Here is a 19356-nt window from a genome sequence, read left to right on the forward strand (position 1 = left end):
AAAATATAACACACACAAACACAAGGCTTTCCTAAAAATATAACACACACACACACACAAGGCTTTCCTAAAAATATAACACACACACACACACACAAGGCTTTCTTAAAAATATAACACACACACACACACACACAAGACTTTCCTAAAGTATATAACAAACACACACACAAGTCTTTCATAAAGAATATAACACACACAAGGCTTTCTGCCAGAGGCACAGTTTTTGTTTTTATTCAAAGCCAGTGATGTCAGATAAGATTGAACGGGTTGATATGTTGCCCCAAACTAAGATCCCAGCCAATCAGGGCTCACTGATCTAAGATCCCAGCCAATCAGGATTCACTGACCAGGAGCCAGTAGTTCTGCTGCAGGTGAGTCTCGTGCTGCAGGTGAGTCTCGTGCTGCACACACTTCAGGTGCAGTGAGCTCCATCAGGGGCACACATCATCATCATCATCATCATCATCATCATCACACACACACACACACATCAGGACATCACCACCATCATCACCGCCGCCGCCATCACACACACACACACACACACACACGTCAGGTCATCACCACCATCATCATCACCATCACACACACACACACATATCAGGTCATCACCATCATCATCATCATCACCATCACACACACACATACATACAAACACACACACACACAGACAAACACACACACACACAGACTCATCACCTCTCTTTCTGTTAGAAATACTTTGTGAATGTTGCAGCCCACAGTTTATTACCTTTCACTAATAAACACACACTCTAGAGCGCGGTCAGGGGGTACACGTATAAATCAGCGCTCTGATCGGCCAGTAGGGGGCAGCACTAGAGGGTCAGGGGGTACACGTATAGATCGGCCCTCTGGTCGGCCAGTAGGGGGCAGCACTAGAGGGTCAGGGGGTACACGTATAGATCGGCGCTCTGGTCGGCCAGTAGGGGGCAGCACTAGAGGGTCAGGGGGTACACGTATAGATCGGCGCTCTGGTCGGCCACCACCACGCTGGGTGTGCCCTGGAGCAGGGCGGGGCAGACCCAGTTCACTTTGTCCGTGTGTGTGAAGCTGAGAGCGGGTCCGGTACTCTCCTGTGTCCCTGGGCCTGCCCCACACACACCCGCCTCGGCCCCCTCACACACACCCTCCCCCGCGGCTGCACTCTCTGGGCCACCTGCATGCTCCTCCCCCAGGGGCGTGGCTGTGGCTGGTGGGTGTCGGCCCTTCGGCCTGATTCTGGCTTTCCTGCGGCTGGCTGGCGGTCGGCTGCTGTTGCTGGCCTTGGCCTCCGGGGGGCGCGCGTGAGCGCTGACGTCCCACAGGGCCACCAGGCCGTCGTTGCCGGCGGAGAGCAGCCAGTAGGGGTGCGGCAGGAAGTGGACGAAGTGGGCCTGCGAGGCGCCCTGGCTGTGGCCCTGTAGCGCCCCCTGGTGGTCCAGATGAGACCCTGTGCCCACGCGCAGCAGGTGCAGACGGCCATCCTCGGCAGCGCAGGCCAGCAGATCCCCACAGGAGGAGGCGGATGGGCCTGCGGGGGGTTGAACTGGATGGGCAGTGGGCCAGCGGGGGGTTGAACAGCTGACCGGGACGACCCGCCTGTTCCGCCTGCTCATGGGAGTCCTGCAGGTCCACTGCCCACAGCGGCCGAGTCTTCTGCAGGTTCCACAGCAGCACCTGCAACACACACGTTTAGTTGCCATAAAATGGTCACGACGCTGTAGGAATGGCAGCATAGCTACGCCGTGGAGTTGACGTAGAAGCATGTTGAGCCCTTAAAGTTTAACACCATGACCTGCACGAGGGGTAAAGGAGTATCTAATAGCAGTAAAGTTTAACACCATGACGTGCACATTAGGAGTATCTAATAGCAGTAAAGTTTAACACCATGACGTGCACATTAGGAGTATCTAATAGCAGTAAAGTTTAACACCATGACGTGCACATTAGGAGTATCTAATAGCAGTAAAGTTTAACACCATGACGTGCACATTAGGAGTATCTAATAGCAGTGAAGTTTAACACCATGACGTGCACATTAGGAGTATCTAATAGCAGTAAAGTTTAACACCATGACGTGCACATTAGGAGTATCTAATAGCAGTAAAGTTTAACACCATGACGTGCACATTAGGGGCAAAGGTAACACCTGCGCTTACAGATGAAGAGGCTACCAATCATAGCTGACCCTCTCCCAGAGCATCTGTTTACTGTGTGTGCTATTGAGCATGTTTACTGTGTGTGCTATTGAGCACGTTTACTGTGTGTGCTATTGAGCATCTGTTTACTGTGTGTGCTATTGAGCATGTTTACTGTGTGTGCTATTGAGCATGTTTACTGTGTGTGCTATTGAGCATGTTTACTGTGTGTGCTATTGAGCACGTTTACTGTGTGTGCTATTGAGCATGTTTACTGTGTGTGCTATTGAGCATCTGTTTACTGTGTGTGCTATTGAGCATGTTTACTGTGTGCTATTGAGCATCTGTTTACTGTGTGCTATTGAGCATGTTTACTGTATGTGCTACTGAGCATCTGTTTACTGTGTGTGCTATTGACCGATCCCAAGCCCCTCCTCCCATTGTCAGTCCCATAGTTACTGTTGCTAAGTCGGACAAGTTTGCAGGAAAGTGTGCGAGAACGCGTGTTCAACATGGGGACGCAGCACTCCCATTTAGCCGAGTGCAACAGTGTATGCTGGATTTCTGGGGGTCAAGTAATCTTGACATATTCAAAAAACAGAGGCCAGAAAGGCCTTCAGTATGCAGATGTACACATTCACAATGTCTGCTGTTATCAACGAGGTGGAACACCACAAATTGAGGACAAACAAATCCGGTGTCGTGGATCTTAATGGGATGCATGTTAACTGGGGATAAACAATTAGCACGTTATCACGAGCAGGTAGTTTACCTTATTTGCTGCAGATGTGACTGATTCAATAAACAGGTCTGTGCAAAAATATGGTGTTGACGTGTCCATAACAAAATCTAACCATATTTCGAGGATTAATAGAAGACGGGACCAAGTGCTGCAGATCCAAGTTCCCACGCAACTTGGGAGAGTGACTAGCCAAGCAGCTCATGTTGGGGAGGTGGAGAGATAGCTTCTCTTCGGTAGGCCGATAGCCTACTTATTATTTTGAATGGCTGCTTTAGAAGGAAGAGTTCAAATAAACATGATACAAGTGTATTGAAAAAAAAAACCACTCCGAGTTCAAACCCATGCCTATCACGTTTGACATATCTGCAGTTTGCAGACGTGATTTGTCTTGCACTAGACTTGCCCGCTTATGCTATAATTAATTTAAACGTGGGCAATGTAGTAGCCTTTGTCTAATATGGGCGATTTCGAGACTGCATAGTTTTGAATCTGCACATGATTCGATCTTTAGAAGACATTGGCTATCTCTCGTTCAGCCATCAATAATGCATCGCAGTATAGGCTATTATTGCGTTTGTTGAAAAAATGATCATTAGCTTATTTCTGTGAACAGTCTTCTATCCCAAGTTAAACATGGCAAGGTAGCAAAGCTGAAAGTATTCTTGTTGTGTGTAAGGCGATACGTGATTGAAGGTGTATTCTTTTGCGCGTCTTCCAATCGTATGAATATGCGAGTTCAGTTCCTGCAAGGTAGGTATAATTTTTTGCGTAGGCTTATGTTGTCGTTTCATCAGTGGAAACCATATTTAGTTATGTTTTTGTGTGTAGCCTAGTTATGAACACAAATAAAGGGAACATTTTCGTACACACTCAGATTTCTTTACTGAAAAGTAGCAGCCTATCCAAAGTTATGCAAAGGTTGTTATGCAAAGTTAGGCCTATGTGTGTTAACGTTTCACACGGTCAGGATATCGGATGTCACTTCTACAAGTATCCCAGGCTTATCTTTGAACCTTTTTGAGCTCTTTAGTTATTTAGTTACTTAAGCTACTCGCAAAAGAAGCATTATAGCATTCGCATAACTGGCGTATTGTCATACCGAATGGCCACTAGAAATTTCAAAATTGACCGAGGTTGACCGAGGTCCTCCGAAGTCCTCATTGTGACATAGCAAAAGGGGGCGGGGCTTGGGATCGGTCAATTGAGCATGTTTACTGTGTGCTATTGAGCATCTGTTTACTGTGTGCTATTGAGCATGTTTACTGTGTGTGCTACTGAGCATCTGTTTACTGTGTGTGCTATTGAGCATCTGTTTACTGTGTGTGCTATTGAGCATCTGTGTACTGTGTGTGCTATTGAGCATGTTTACTGTGTGTGCTATTGAGCATCTGTTTATACTGTGTGCTATTGAGCATCTGTTTATACTGTGTGTGCTATTGAGCATCTGTGTACTGTGTGTGCTATTGAGCATGTTTACTGTGTGTGCTATTGAGCATCTGTGCTGGCGGGTAACGGATGAGAACCAAAACGGTTTTGATATTAACACGGGTGACGGGTCGGATCTGGTGCTGAACTTGGCAGGTGTGGGCATGGACCTGTGCAGGACTCTGGAGCAGAGTGACCCGTGCTCTGATCTGCGCAGGCCAATTCTTCTGACCAGTGCTAATCATTCGTGTTTGGAGTCGAGTTGAATACAGTTCCTCTGGAGTTGTGGGCATTGAGATGTATTTGTCTGCTGATGTGATGGTTGTATGATGTGATGGTTGTAAGCAAGTAAGTAAGTGTAAGTAAGTCTTTGGGCAACCAGAGAGCATCGGTGACACATACATAAAAAAGATGTCATACAAGCTACAACAATTATAGACCATTTTACATAGACTCACTATACATCGTACATAGTACATGGAACACAGGCATTACCCAAGCACACACACACACACCCTTACCTGCATGTCGAGTCCAGCAGACACCAGGCTTTGCGGTCTTTGCGGTCGGAAGGCGACAGATGAGCAGATGTTTGTGTGTCTGCGCAGCGTGCGGACAACTTTCCCGTTCTGCACCTCCACGATCCTCACGGCGCCCGAGTCGTCACCCGCAGCCAGCATGGTGCCCGTATCGTTGAACGACAGCCCGTTTATCTCATCTTCACCGATTCCGCTCAGATGCTCTACGGGCTCTTTCAGGTTCCTGGGGTCCAACACACTCACCGCCTCCCCGTGCGGTACGTACAGGAGGCCGGGCGCCGCTGGGGAGAGGATCAGCACTGCGTCCATGATGCGCATGATCAGGTGAGGCGGCTTCCCCAGCTTCCGCACTGTGGCGATGTCCGCCGGCTTTATAGTCTGGACACAGGACGACAAAACAACGAAATCAGACCAGCGATCTACAATGGGATGGTGCACACTGACATAGCACGCAATATAACCACTGACCATTTGGTCAATTATTTTGGTCAGTTATTATTTTTTACATGTGTATGCACATATAAAATTCGATATAATGTTTACAAAAAAGATTATACAACAATTGGGTTCTATGGAACTATTTATTTGTTTCTGATTGGCCGAGAGACTTTCCATGAGTTGGAATATCCCTGGACATTTCAACTCAGACTTTGCACAGCTAATAATAAATCACTCCGCGATACAATGCGAAGATTTGACACAATTTGACGTATAATTAAGCAATATAGCACGAGTGAGAGTGGGCCTCCGGCCTCGTGGCTACGGCCGAACAACACCCGTGGGAATATCCATGACCAACCCCACTCTCACTCGTGCTATATTGCTTAATTATACGGGATTTTGGTGGGGGGTTGGTGTGTTTGTGTGTGTGTGTGTGTGTGGGGGGGGGGGGGGTTGTGTTCAAATGTTACCATTTTATGCGTATGCACTGTACGCACTTTATAAATAAAACACAAGATAGGAAAGATTATGTGGTTGGATGTAGGGCCCTCTAGGTCCCATTAAACCTGAGGCCCCCTAAGTGCCTTGAAAAGGTCCTGTGTGTATCTGTAGTGTGTATCTGTAGTGTGTAGTGTGTATCTGTAGTGTGTGTGTATCTGTAGTGTGTAGTGTGTACCTGTAGTGTGTATCTGTAGGGTGTATCTGTAGTGTGTAGGGTGTGTACCTGTAGTGTGTAGTGTGTACCTGTAGTGTGTAGTGTGTACCTGTAGTGTGTACCTGTAGTGTGTATGTGTAGTGTGTAGTGTGCACCTGTAGTGTGTAGTGTGCACCTGTAGTGTGTAGTGTGTATGTGTAGTGTGCACCTGTAGTGTGTAGTGTGTATGTGTAGTGTGCACCTGTAGTGTGCAGTGTGTGTGTGTACCTGTAGTGTGTAGTGTGCACCTGTAGTGTGTATGTGTAGTGTGCACCTGCAGTGTGTAGTGTGTATGTGTAGTGTGTGTGTGTAGTGTGTAGTGTACACCTGTAGTGTGTAGTGTGCACCTGTAGTGTGCACCTGTAGTGTGTAGTGTGTACCTGTAGTGTGTAGTGTGTAGTGTGTATGTGTAGTGTGTACCTGTAGTGTGTAGTGTGCACCTGTAGTGTGTATGTGTAGTGTGCACGTGTAGTGTGCACCTGTAGTGTGTAGTGTGTATGTGTAGTGTGCACCTGTAGTGTGTAGTGTGTATGTGTAGTGTGTAGTGTGCACCTGTAGTGTGCAGTGTGTGTGTGTACCTGTAGTGTGTGTAGTGTGCACCTGTAGTGTGTATGTGTAGTGTGCACCTGTAGTGTGTATGTGTAGTGTGTGTGTGTAGTGTGTAGTGTACACCTGTAGTGTGCACCTGTAGTGTGCACCTGTAGTGTGTAGTGTGTAGTGTGTATCTATAGTGTGTAGGGTGTGTACCTGTAGTGTGTAGTGTGCACCTGTAGTGTGTAGTGTGTACCTGTAGTGTGTAGTGTGTATGTGTAGTGTGTAGTGTGTACCTGTAGTGTGTAGTGTGCACCTGTAGTGTGTACCTGTAGTGTGTAGTGTGCACCTGTAGTGTGTATGTGTAGTGTGCACGTGTAGTGTGCACCTGTAGTGTGTAGTGTGTATGTGTAGTGTGCACCTGTAGTGTGTAGTGTGTATGTGTAGTGTGTAGTGTGCACCTGTAGTGCGCAGTGTGTGTGTGTACCTGTAGTGTGTAGGGTGCACCTGTATTGTGTAGTGTGCACCTGTAGTGTGTATGTGTAGTGTGTATGTGTAGTGTGCACCTGTAGTGTGTAGTGTGTATCTATAGTGTGTAGGGTGTGTACCTGTAGTGTGTAGTGTGCACCTGTAGTGTGTAGTGTGCACCTGTAGTGTGTAGTGTGTATGTGTAGTGTGTAGTGTGCACCTGTAGTGTGCAGTGTGTGTGTGTACCTGTAGTGTGTAGTGTGCACCTGTAGTGTGTATGTGTAGTGTGCACCTGTAGTGTGTAGTGTGTATGTGTAGTGTGTGTGTGTAGTGTGTAGTGTACACCTGTAGTGTGTAGTGTGCACATGTAGTGTGCACCTGTAGTGTGTAGTGTGTAGTGTGTATGTGTAGTGTGTAGTGTGTATCTATAGTGTGTAGGGTGTGTACCTGTAGTGTGTAGTGTGTACCTGTAGTGTGTAGTGTGCACCTGTAGTGTGTAGTGTGTAGTGTGTATGTGTAGTGTGTACCTGTAGTGTGTAGTGTGCACCTGTAGTGTGTATGTGTAGTGTGCACGTGTAGTGTGCACCTGTAGTGTGTACCTGTAGTGTGTATGTGTAGTGTGCACCTGTAGTGTGTAGTGTGTACCTGTAGTGTGTAGTGTGCACCTGTAGTGTGTAGTGTGTGTGTGTAGTGTGTAGTGTACACCTGTAGTGTGTAGTGTGCACCTGTAGTGTGTATGTGTAGTGTGTAGTGTGTATCTATAGTGTGTAGGGTGTGTACCTGTAGTGTGTAGTGTGCACCTGTAGTGTGTAGTGTGTATGTGTAGTGTGTACTGTGTATGTGTAGTGTGTAGTGTGTACCTGTAGTGTGTAGTGTGCACCTGTAGTGTGTATGTGTAGTGTGCACGTGTAGTGTGCACCTGCAGTGTGTACCTGTAGTGTGTAGTGTGTATGTGTAGTGTGCACCTGTAGTGTGTAGTGTGTATGTGTAGTGTGTAGTGTGCACCTGTAGTGCGCAGTGTGTGTGTGTGTACCTGTAGTGTGTAGTGTGCACCTGTAGTGTGTAGTGTGCAACTGTAGTGTGTACCTGTAGTGTGTAGTGTGTATGTGTAGTGTGTAGTGTGCACCTGTAGTGTGTAGTGTGTATTGTGTAGTGTGTAGTGTGCACCTGTAGTGTGTAGTGTATATGTGTAGTGTGCACCTGTAGTGTGTAGTGTGTATGTGTAGTGTGTACATTTAGTGTGTAGTGTGTAGTGTGTATGTGTAGTGTGTATCTATAGTGTGTAGGGTGTGTACCTGTAGTGTGTAGTGTGTACCTGTAGTGTGTAGTGTGTACCTGTAGTGTGTAGTGTGTATGTGTAGTGTGTAGTGTGTACCTGTAGTGTGTAGTGTGCACCTGTAGTGTGTATGTGTAGTGTGCATGTGTAGTGTGCACCTGTAGTGTGTACCTGTAGTGTGTAGTGTGTATGTGTAGTGTGCACCTGTAGTGTGTACCTGTAGTGTGTAGTGTGTATGTGTAGTGTGCACCTGTAGTGCGCAGTGTGTGTGTGTACCTGTAGTGTGTAGTGTGCACCTGTATTGTGTAGTGTGCACCTGTAGTGTGTAGTGTGCAACTGTAGTGTGTATGTGTAGTGTGCACCTGTAGTGTGTATGTGTAGTGTGTGTGTGTAGTGTGTAGTGTGTATTGTGTAGTGTGTAGTGTGCACCTGTAGTGTGTAGTGTGTATGTATAGTGTGCACCTGTAGTGTGTAGTGTGTATGTGTAGTGTGCACCTTTAGTGTGTAGTGTGTAGTGTGTATGTGTAGTGTGCACCTGTAGTGTGTATGTGTAGTTTAATCTGTATTTATAAAAAAAAATTCTGTGGATTAGATGGAAGTGTTAAAATTATGATCGATAGTCTAATAATGCCATTATTAAGTGAAGAGTACCTGATGACTTGTTCAGGACTTGAAAAAGATTGGGACTTGGACTTGGACTCGACTTGGCTTTGATGAGACTTGGACTTGGACTCGACTTGCCCTTCTCTCTATTCACTTGGGACTTGACTTGGACTTGAGTGCTAAGACTTGGGACTTACTTGTGACTTGCCAAACAGTGACTTGGTCCCACCTCTGGTGCATAGGCTACAGGATTACGGCTGGCGGCGCCACTGACCAAGGCCACAGTAGCCTGTGAACCTCTGATTTTCAAAGGGGAATCACGGCCAATGCAGGGGGCAACTCTTCTCTTCAATTTCCCTTCCAAATTACTTTTTATTGTCTGAAGACATCTATCGCAAGAATCTAACATTCTAAGCAACAGCAAAGCAAATGCAAGCTAACCAAAGTGCAGTCGGTTCTGGTTTTGGAAATCACACACTTGCTGAAAGGTCTCATCTCATGGTTTCTTCATTAATGTTGCAGTGGTCTGTAGTGTTGATGAATGCCCTGTGAGCCGGTTCTGGTGAAAAAAATGCTCCTGCGTCTGTTTCATGCTGTTCTAGTTTGGTGGGGAAGGTGGGCGGGGAGGAACGACTGGATTTCGCCTCTAGTCATGAATATTAATGACATGCTAATGAATTCACCTCTGATTGGCTAACAGTACTGTGACGCTTCCTCCAGTGCGTCCTCATCCGATTCTGCCTGTGCTCCATATTCAACTTTACAGTGCTAAAACCTGGCTAAAACTCGAGTCAAAACTGTTGCACAAAATGTCTTCGGAGATACAACTTCATGTGTTTGATCCTAGTATTCGAGTAGGAAGAAGAACCGCTTCCTGATCGTTTGTCGGTGAACGTTGGTTTAATAGAATGGTAACAATTGCCTGTCAGCTTAAAATTTCTCCTAAAAGAGGTAAACGTTTGTGACAATCGTCATCTTGCTTTCAAGTAATAAACAGTTGGAAACGTTTTAAAATAAAGACCTATTTCTTTACACAGTCAAAAGTCTTTGCAATCTTCCTAGTAGATATTTTACTTCACAACACAGGTAAGCACCCTAAATGCAGTTCAGCCACTGACCTAGCCTGCTAATGCTATCGGAATAGCTAGATAGTTATGGTTTGAATTCCATGATACTATCATTGAAAGACCACTTGGTCATAGCCCAATATATATATAGATCTAAATGCAAACACGCCTACCTAGCTATATTTTGCTGGAATTGTACCAGAATGCCTACAGAAGCAGAGAATGTGTGCTGCAAGACTTCTCCGGTAATGAGAACTATGGCTTTGATAGCCTGACATTGGCAGGTTAGCCTACTCTAGTTGTTTTCCGTCACGTATGACAGAAAAAGTAGCCTAAATATTACAGTAATCTTATAGGAACACTATAGTATTTGGACATACTATAAGACTACTATATAGAAAAACTATAGCGGTTACAGGATATTATAGAGTTATTAGTAGTACTTCTACAGTATGTCCCAATTATTCCTATAAGATTACTATAATATTTTGTCCCAAATACTATAAGATTCCTATACTACTTTTTCGTAAGGAGATTGCTCATGTGGTTAGAAAAATGGGCAACACCAGTACCCCTGTTGTCTGTATGACCCTGTACCCAGGATTAGAACCAGTTTGCCTTAGCATAATGTACTCCCTTCAAAATGCACTAAACATTCGACTATGACGACTATGGCCCTCTGTGAGACAGAAGATATGAAAGGTAAGATAAACCTTTAGCTTAAAAGGGACAAAAACTGATGAAACTCCTAAAACAAATATACAAAACAGGTCAATTTTCTATAAACAACTTTTTATTATATTTACATACAGCAGTGGTACTCAAAGTGTGGTCCGCAAGCTCTCTCAAGTGTTCCACAAGTAGATGTGGTAAAATATAATAGATGAGTTGTTTGCAATATTGAACCAACTTGTATGTAAATCCAAACAGTTCTGCAACACTGATGTAACCTATGCCAGTTTAAATCATATGAATCCTCCGACACCATAAGCAAGGTGCAAAGACAATAAGCAAGGTGGTTCAGTAAGAAGGCCTATTGTGTAATATACTGTTGAAGTAGGTCTACTGTTTTTTTTTTTTTTGCTAGGTGGTCCATGAAACACTGACAAATAGTAATATTGCAGTCTATTAAAATAATGCAAACACAAAACAAGAACATCCAAACTATGCACAGAATTAACAATGTCCTTTTTTTGCCAGACAATGCAGACATCTGGCCTACAGATCCTTTGTAAGATAGTGCTGGGATTATTTAGGGAAAAAGGCCTGAGTTGTTGTTTCGGCTTGTATTGTCCTGGGGATCCGAAGGGACAACACACAAAACACATTCGTTGGCTGTGATGATTTTATTACATTGCTCTTTGATTGCGCTGGGCCATAGGTGGAGCCATCAGGTGTTATTGTGGAGATGTCGCTTTCATCCTCCTCCTCCTCTTGATCAACCCGAGGTCTTCTAGCTGGCCTTGGATGAACAGGCTTGATGGCAGTAGAGGTAGCAGGCCCCCATGCCCATGGTGTATCCGAAGTGCTTGTATCAATACTCATACTTTTCATGAAGTATTCTGTTTGGGTTCCTAAAGTAAATAAATGTGTATTACTGTCAAGTTACAATATACTTATAGTACACAGGACATTCACTATCTCACAAAACTGTACTGGCACAATGGAAACAAAAATATTTTAGTGACTGTGGTAAGGTGTATGATGTACTAAGTAGCACACCCACAAGAAGACATTCAGTAATATCAATTCTATCTGTTATGCAATTCATGGGTTTCATCAGGTCCATTTACACAGGTGTATTAATCAAGCACCATGCAGTCTGCATTCATAATCGAGGTGCTTGATTTTATACACCTGTGGAAAGTGACCTGAAGAAACCCATGAATTGACTTTCCAAAACATTGACGAGCACATAAGAACCTGTATTAGCCTACTAGAAAAAGACTTCTAGAAACTAACTAGCACAACAATAAAAGTTAGATCACAAACCTTTGCTTCTAACGTGATGACCTAATGTAGGCTAGAAAGCTGTGTAGCCTGACATGAGGATGTGCTCTGGAAGACATACAAAACACTAAGTAAACAGCAAGTAATCAAACAAAACATCATTGTATGTCAATGGCAAGAAGACAAATTAGACTGAAGTGTAAATACCTGAGCTCTAGTGATAGCAACTTAGCCTAATAGTGCAGGGGTATTTTTGATTTTCCCTGTTTAGACTAGAACAATACCCGTACTTAGTTGAGCATAAAATATTGTTGCTAATATTATTATTTGTGGTTTAACGCTTAGGTTTGAAGATTATAGGTTCAACAAGCTAAATCTCTGGGTAGTGTGGTCAATTTCTTATGAGTGTAGCTACACCAGGCACGTAACTGAAGCATTCCGTTCGCGTTATGTACTGCAACAATTAGCTTCCAATAGGCCTAATCAATGGAAGTAGCTACACCTGGCGTGTTAGTGGCCTGTAGGCTACGTTCGGGAAAATAGACCATTCCTCTAATGGATTTTACCAGAGCCCTTCCTATTAGGCATTCTCTGATTTTACACGTCGCGAACAGAACACTTCAGTTACGTGCCTGGTGTAGCTTCCTGTAATATAGGCTAGCCTAAGCCTAGCTCGTACCCTTTTCATGCATGCTAACGTGAAGAATATGAACATGCTATTTTGTAACAGACGTTAGGTGGAAAAGTTTGTTTGTACTTACAGCTGTGAGCTGGTGGTCAGAAATAAAACAGGCACGATTTTTTTTCCCGCCATGTTGGCAACTTGCTGTTAGCTCCTACTAGCTGCAGAGAGACAATCCCCTAGCCGCAAAATCTTCCAGTCTTCCTGTAGGCGGTCACAAGCCAAGGTGGGCGAGGCCATGAGTAGTCAGTTTCCCTTCGGCGTCATTGGGAAGGGCTCTTTCTGATTCGCTTGTTTTTCCGTGTATTTTCTTTCATTGGCTAATGCGGGCAATGATCATTTTCACGTGCAGCATGCATATGCAACTTGGAGTGAGCTATAGTATTTCGAAAGTAACAAGTATTAAACGGTTTCTCAGTGAATGTGACCTTGAAGGCCCACGCATAATAAGGCCTTCGCCTATCACTCCACACGCCCCTGTTGCACGTCACATTACTAGCTGATCCTGCCTTCTGGCTCCCCAAAATGCCGCATAATGTGAACAGATCAGCAGGCCTGCAAATTTTCACCTCGTTTTCAGACACATGTTGCGGCAAAAAGACGCCTCCTCTTCCCGCAAATTTAGCGTGATCTCTGTGTGAAAAGGCCTTTTGTTGAAGCATATCATACAGTGCAAATTCTTCTTGTTTTAGTGTTTAGTTAATAAGAAAGCATTGTCTCTACCTCAATATGAACTGCAAAGGATAGCCTAGGCTATAGGCACATTTTTTTTTTTTTTTGTCGGGTCAGGTTCGGGTAGTTAATAAGTACATATTTTTGAGGGTCGAGTGGGTGCAGATTAACTCTCCTGACAGGTCGGGTGGGTACGGATGTTAAAAAACCTTAACCGGTGCAACACTACTGTTGTGCATATTGTAATGCAGCGTTGAATGGATGAATAGCTTACATAAGGGTACCCCGCACTTTTCAAACCACACTCAAGCTTATGGTTATTGTCCCCACCACTTCTAAAAACAAACTGACGCCCTTGCCAGAGCCTGTCTACGGAGGTGGCACTAACCCTGCGTGAAATCATCATGTTTGATAGGTTGTTAATACATTCTGAAAACGTTACTGTTCTGATCAAGGTCATGCAAAATAAAGCTATCGACTCAATACGATTCCTAGTCTGCTTATCATGATCTGTTATTCGTGAAAAAAAATCTCATCTCGTCATGTTTTTAGTGTCTTCGTTGGCAGTTTCTTTCTTTTTCAAATATCTCAATAACAGCCAACAAACTCCCACAGTCAAACCAAAGTTAAGTCATGTTGAAAAGAGGCTGAACCTTGCAAACGATTTACATTTATAGACCACTGAAACCACGCATGAATCACATGTGAAAATGACCATCAGTTAGGTTGTGACTGGTTGGTTAAGAGCAAGATCTAACGCCCTCCTCCACCCGCGTACATCGGAACTAGCTCCCGGTTAGCATTAATAATCGTTTACTACTTAAACGGCACCGACAATCAAAAAATCCAGTGGAAACTAGATGGCAGAAGTGTGTAGGCCAGGGGTGGCCAACCAGTCCAGCATGAAGAGCCAAAAAAAAATTCAACACAACTCAAAAGAGCAAAGATATCTGACACATCACAAATTCCCCATCACTGAATGACTTATTAGCATGAGAAATGCTCCGATGTAACAACTGATAAGATGCCAATGTGACCGTGTCTGCTTCTCTGACTGACGTCTATGTATCCTACCTTTACCTTGTACTTGCGAAGGTCAGTGCCTTTGGGAAATGTTCAGGTTTGAAGCTTTATGCATCAGTTAAGTCTGGTATACCAAGTACCAAACTAACGTGTTAACCAAAATAACGTGTTTATGTTAAACCAGAAGGGTTATGCTAGCCTACAAAAAAGATTAATCCTCCCTTTGAATGTCCGTGTTCCTCTTTCTATTTAGGCTACTCTTAGCATCAGGGTTTTCCTGATTGCAACAGTAGCATTACACCTGGCTAAAGAAACAAATGTTTCTGCTTCTTTATGGGCTAGACTTCTATCCATAACATGACAGTAAAATTATTTTAATTTAAATATTGCAGCCTAACTATTGCCAGTACTATCAACTTATGAAAAGTATTTTCATGCAGAAGTTTTCTGATGATACTGCAATTGTGGGGTGTATCAGGAACGGGCAGGAGGAGGAGTACAGGAGCCTGGTGGAGGACTTTGTGCAATGGTGCAAACTCAATCATCTTCAACTTAACACTTCAAAGACCAAGGAGATGGTGGTGGATTTCCGCAGGTCTAAGCCCACTCTGCTACCAGTTCACATTGATGGGGTCAATGTGGAGGTGGTTAGCACCTACAAGTATCTGGGTCTCCACCTGGACAATAAACTGGACTGGTCAGCCAACACTGATGTACTCTACAAGAAAGGGCAGAGCAGGCTGTACTTCCTGAGGAGGCTGCGGTCCTTCAATGTGTGCAGTAAGCTCCTCAGGATGTTCTACCAGTCTGTTGTTGCCAGCGTCCTCTTCTATGCAGTAGTATGCTGGGGTGGAAGCACAAGGAAGAAGGATGTGGGGCGAATTGACAGGCTGGTAAGGAAAGCTGGCTCTGTAGTGGGAGCTGAACTGGAGTGGATCACTTCACTATCTGACAAAAGGACCCTGAACAAACTGATCAACATCTTGGACAATGAGTGTCACCCACTCCACAGCACTATTGTTAAACAGAAGAGCCTGATCAGCTGGAGACTTCGCTCACTGCCTTGCACAACTGACAGACTGAGAAAGTCATTTGTCCCCAGGGCCATTGAACTGTTCAATGCCTCACTTACGGGAAGAGGAGAGATAGACTTCTCTGCATAGTCTGTCTGCCTCCATGTTTGGTACTGTCTGTCCACTAGCCACTTGTACCACTGTCTTTATGCCTCACTGTTTGCGTGCTATATTAGCACATTAGCACATATGCATACCCCCCCCCCCCCCCTCCATGCCACAGCCGAACTGTGGCCACACTTATACATTTTCTTAAATAGTTAAATATATAGATATATAGACTTTACTTTATTTCTGCATTGTTGCACTGTTGACTTACTCATTTGCACTATCACCATGACCACTATCACCATTGCACTACCACCATGACACTCATTCACACAGAGCACCTTAGAGCACCTTACCATACCTTACTATGCACAGAGAATCACAGGCTCAGTCCCTGCCTCAGTCATTGCAAGCGCCTCTGATTTATTAATCACCACTATGTGGATACTGTTTTTAGAATTTATTTAGATTAAGTGTTAGTATAATTTGTAATTTTGTTATTTGTATTTTAGTATATTTTTATATATTGTATTAAGTGTTAGTATAATTTGTATTTTATTATATTTAGCATATCCTTTATCTTCTACTGTCCTTACTGCTTAGTTGTGTTTTTATATATGATATACTTTAATTACTCTTCTGCTGTTAAAGAATGTGTTTGTGTTGTATGTATGCTGCTGAGACCTTGAATTTCCCCTGGGGATCAATAAAGTATCTATCTATCTGTTTTCATTTACTAGAAATATAGGCTATTTCAAAAAAAAAACAAACTATAAATCCAAGGAGAAGTGACATCAGTTGAGCAGCCGCGAGCCGCACGAGAGGAGGCAAGGAGCCGCAGGTTGGCCACCCCTGGTGTAGGCCAATCGGCCCACCAGCTTTTTCTACTTTGTCACCTACAGAGTCTGACGGGTACGATCTTTCGAAATGCCATGTTATTTCCCATAGACATTTGACGACCGGAAGTTGGATGGATACGGAAGTTACGGAGGCGGGACTTATTCTGGAGAGGTCTATGGCAAGTGTAGTCACCACCGGCCGGGTGAATAAGGCGAAACTTCCGGTTTCTGAACTGGTTGCAGTTCCTTCTCTGGTTCCACGTGAGGGCGCTCGTCCACAAGTGCAGAATGAATGGAGGTCTATGGAGCTGTACCCCTCAAAATCCACTTTTCTCGGGATATGAAATATTTTTTTTGTTATATTTCAGGGGAGGCAAATAAAATAGGCCTACACACTGTTGACTATTATATTGTTTAAAGTCACTTAATTGTTCTAAAAAGCCTTTCAAACGTGTTAATGATGTCATTCATTAGCACAATGCTAGCGTGTTATGGGCAACAACGACCCAACCTGTAAGAAATAGAAAGGACAAGTACTTTCGACCTATAACCCATGTTGTTGTAAAAACTACAATCAAATCTGAGATTTCTCAAAGACAATCAGGTGAAGGAGACAAATTTGCTGTCTAGCTCCATAGACTCCCATTCATTTTTCACTCATGGCGATCGCCCCCAGTGGAACTCTGGTGGAACTAGATAGATAGATATATAGATAGATACTTTATTGATCCCCAAGGGGAAATTCAAGAAACCAAAATTCGGTACAATGGGACTTAATAGGGAGTGGCCAGGCTCTCCGTAGATGGGCTCTGTTTTAGCCTTAAAATTCTTTGTGAATACGGGCCCTGCTGGACTGAGAAATGAGCTTGCAGGAGTTAATTTGCCTCTGGTGCCAGACACAAAACACAGGGGCACATGGGGAGGAAAAGTCATCTCATCGCCCCCTACTGGTTGCGTTCCTACAGTTTGGCAAAATGAATGGGATTTTTGCTGTCTATGGATTTTCCATAGCTCGTTTTTTTAGAAAAAATATACAGGAACGTCACATATTACCAACCGTCATGTATGTCGACTCCAACCTCTTACGTGTAGGTCACTTAATATTCATTTCTATACAAACCAAGACAGCGGATTCCTAAAAAAACACTAGCACCTACACCATAAGTTTATCTAAATTAGCTATGTACCAAAAATTACATTTTACCGTGACTCGAAGAGCTGTAAAGTGTTGTAAGGCTGCGTACAAATCCACTTGGAGCTCCAGTGGAATTTGAATTGCGACGACGATAATTTGAGCGTATCGAGCGTATCTGTATTTCTACTCAGCGCCCCCTATAGAGCTTATACTGTATTTCTACTCAGCGCCCCCTATAGAGCGTATACTGTATTTCTTGATGATAATCCCTTTAATGGTTCCGTGTTCTTGCTCATTCTGCTGCTCTATACACTCTTCAGTCCAAATGTGGCACCCGAGGCCTTTATCCAATCACATTCAGCCCTCTGGATAAAGGCCCCAAACCAATCAATCACATTCAGCCCTCTGATTAGTTTGAGTGCCATGTGACCAACAGGCCCCACCTCTCATACCCTTTAGAATGTTCAGGGGACTTCTAGAGATGGAACTGAATAAGAATGTTGTGTCCAGCAGAGGGCCTCAGTAATGTAACTAATGTTGCTACATGAGAATGCTGTGTCCAGCGGAGGGCCTCAGTAATGTAACTAATGTTGCTACATGAGAATGCTGTGTCCAGCTGTGGGTACAGCAGCAAAGCAGTTATTGGATTTCCAACCGAGTCAACCCTGACGAGTCATGGGTGAGGGCCCCAGGATATTCTCTTACAAATAAAGATGTGAACGCACTCATGGGCTCATTAGTATAGAAGGTTAAACATAAAGATCCAGGTTAAAAGGAGTTGTACCAAGTACAATGGGAAGGAGTAGATTTGCTGTTAATGTGTTTCTTCTTAAACCTAGGTACCACAGCTAGAAGAAAATACCAATCACTGCAAACATTGCCAAGTGACGTCAAACCCACTTCTCAGCAGCGTGGCCCACTTGCCCACTTCTCTTCTCAACCACTTCTATTAAGCTCAAGTTGCAAGGCAAATTTAAAATCATAATAAAAACCACCTGTCCGTAGCAGGAGCTGCTACTGATATGTTTTGATACCATCTCAAGTCCCTGATGATCACCGCTTGTGGATATTATGGATCAGGATGCCGTGAAGCCATATATAACAATGTTCCTTGTTTCATAATATTGTTTTCAACCATATTCCTTCATAAAATGACAATGCTGAGCTCTACATCCCTGTTGAAAAAAACCAGCCTGACCAGCTAAAGGTGGTTTGCTGGTTGACCAGCTTGTTAGATAGATACAGTAGATAGAGATAGCTAGATAGATACTTTATTGATCCTCAAGGGGAAATTCAAGACCAGTTAACCAGCTTGTTTGACCACCCTATGATGGTTGACCTGCTAGACCAACAAAACTCTTGCGAAAACATAAATTCGGCTGGTTTTCCCAGCTTATGATGGTAATTCAGCCGGTTTTGTTTGTCGTACCACCTCAAGCTGGTCATTTTAGCTGGTGTTGCTGGTCTATAGTGCTGGTTTAACTGGCCATTCCAGTTTATGTTGGTCATTCTAGCAAACCAGCATGGCCAGCTTGACAGACTGGTCACAAGCATGACCATCTTGCACCAGCTGTATCCCACAAGACAGGCTGGTCACACCAGCATGACCAACTTCCTCAGATGGTCACGCCAGCATATCCAGCTGGTGGCCCAACCAGCAAAGTCCAGCAATAGCTGGAAGAAAACCAGCAAAGACCAGCAGAAGCTGGTTTCTTGCCGTTTTTTTCAGCAGGGATGTACGGTAATACTGTTTTCATTCATATTCTTTCATAAACATATTGTCTTCAACTGACAATCCTCTGAACAGTATGAACATGAGACAAATGCTAGGATTGCAGTATTTATTACAGATATACAATCAAACACATCAGCAAGTTAAAGAGTTGAAATGTCAAAATAATTTCCACTTAATGACCTCTTCCTTCTGCTGTCCCCTGACCTGCACAAGGGGAGGACACACACACACACACACACACACACACACACACACGTTAAATAGAATATTGG

General features: G+C 44.0%; 2 protein-coding genes across 7 annotated transcripts in view; both read right to left on the minus strand.

Annotated features, from left to right (window-relative positions):
* Positions 1–959: 959 nt before the first annotated feature.
* LOC121706939 (WD repeat-containing protein 53-like) lies at positions 960–5318 on the minus strand. Its single transcript, XM_042089093.1, has 4 exons — positions 4830–5318; positions 1551–1680; positions 1181–1453; positions 960–1111 (listed from the first exon to the last, which is right to left on the minus strand). The coding sequence occupies exons 1-4, from the start codon at positions 5316–5318 to the stop codon at positions 960–962; spliced, it is 1044 nt and encodes a 347-aa protein (XP_041945027.1).
* A 13858-nt stretch (positions 5319–19176) lies between these two features.
* The window catches only part of LOC121706380 (alpha-2-macroglobulin-like protein 1), a 38717-nt gene continuing 38537 nt past the window's right edge, over positions 19177–19356 (minus strand). For all 6 annotated transcript variants that reach the window (XM_042088055.1, XM_042088052.1, XM_042088054.1 and 3 more), the window contains exon 37: positions 19177–19288. In XM_042088055.1, the coding sequence (XP_041943989.1) occupies positions 19257–19288 (32 nt within the window). In that variant the 3' untranslated portion in view covers positions 19177–19256. The remainder of the gene's footprint in view (positions 19289–19356) is intronic.

The sequence above is a fragment of the Alosa sapidissima genome, chromosome 4 (genome assembly GCF_018492685.1).
Source record: "Alosa sapidissima isolate fAloSap1 chromosome 4, fAloSap1.pri, whole genome shotgun sequence".
NCBI lineage: Eukaryota > Metazoa > Chordata > Actinopteri > Clupeiformes > Clupeidae > Alosa > Alosa sapidissima.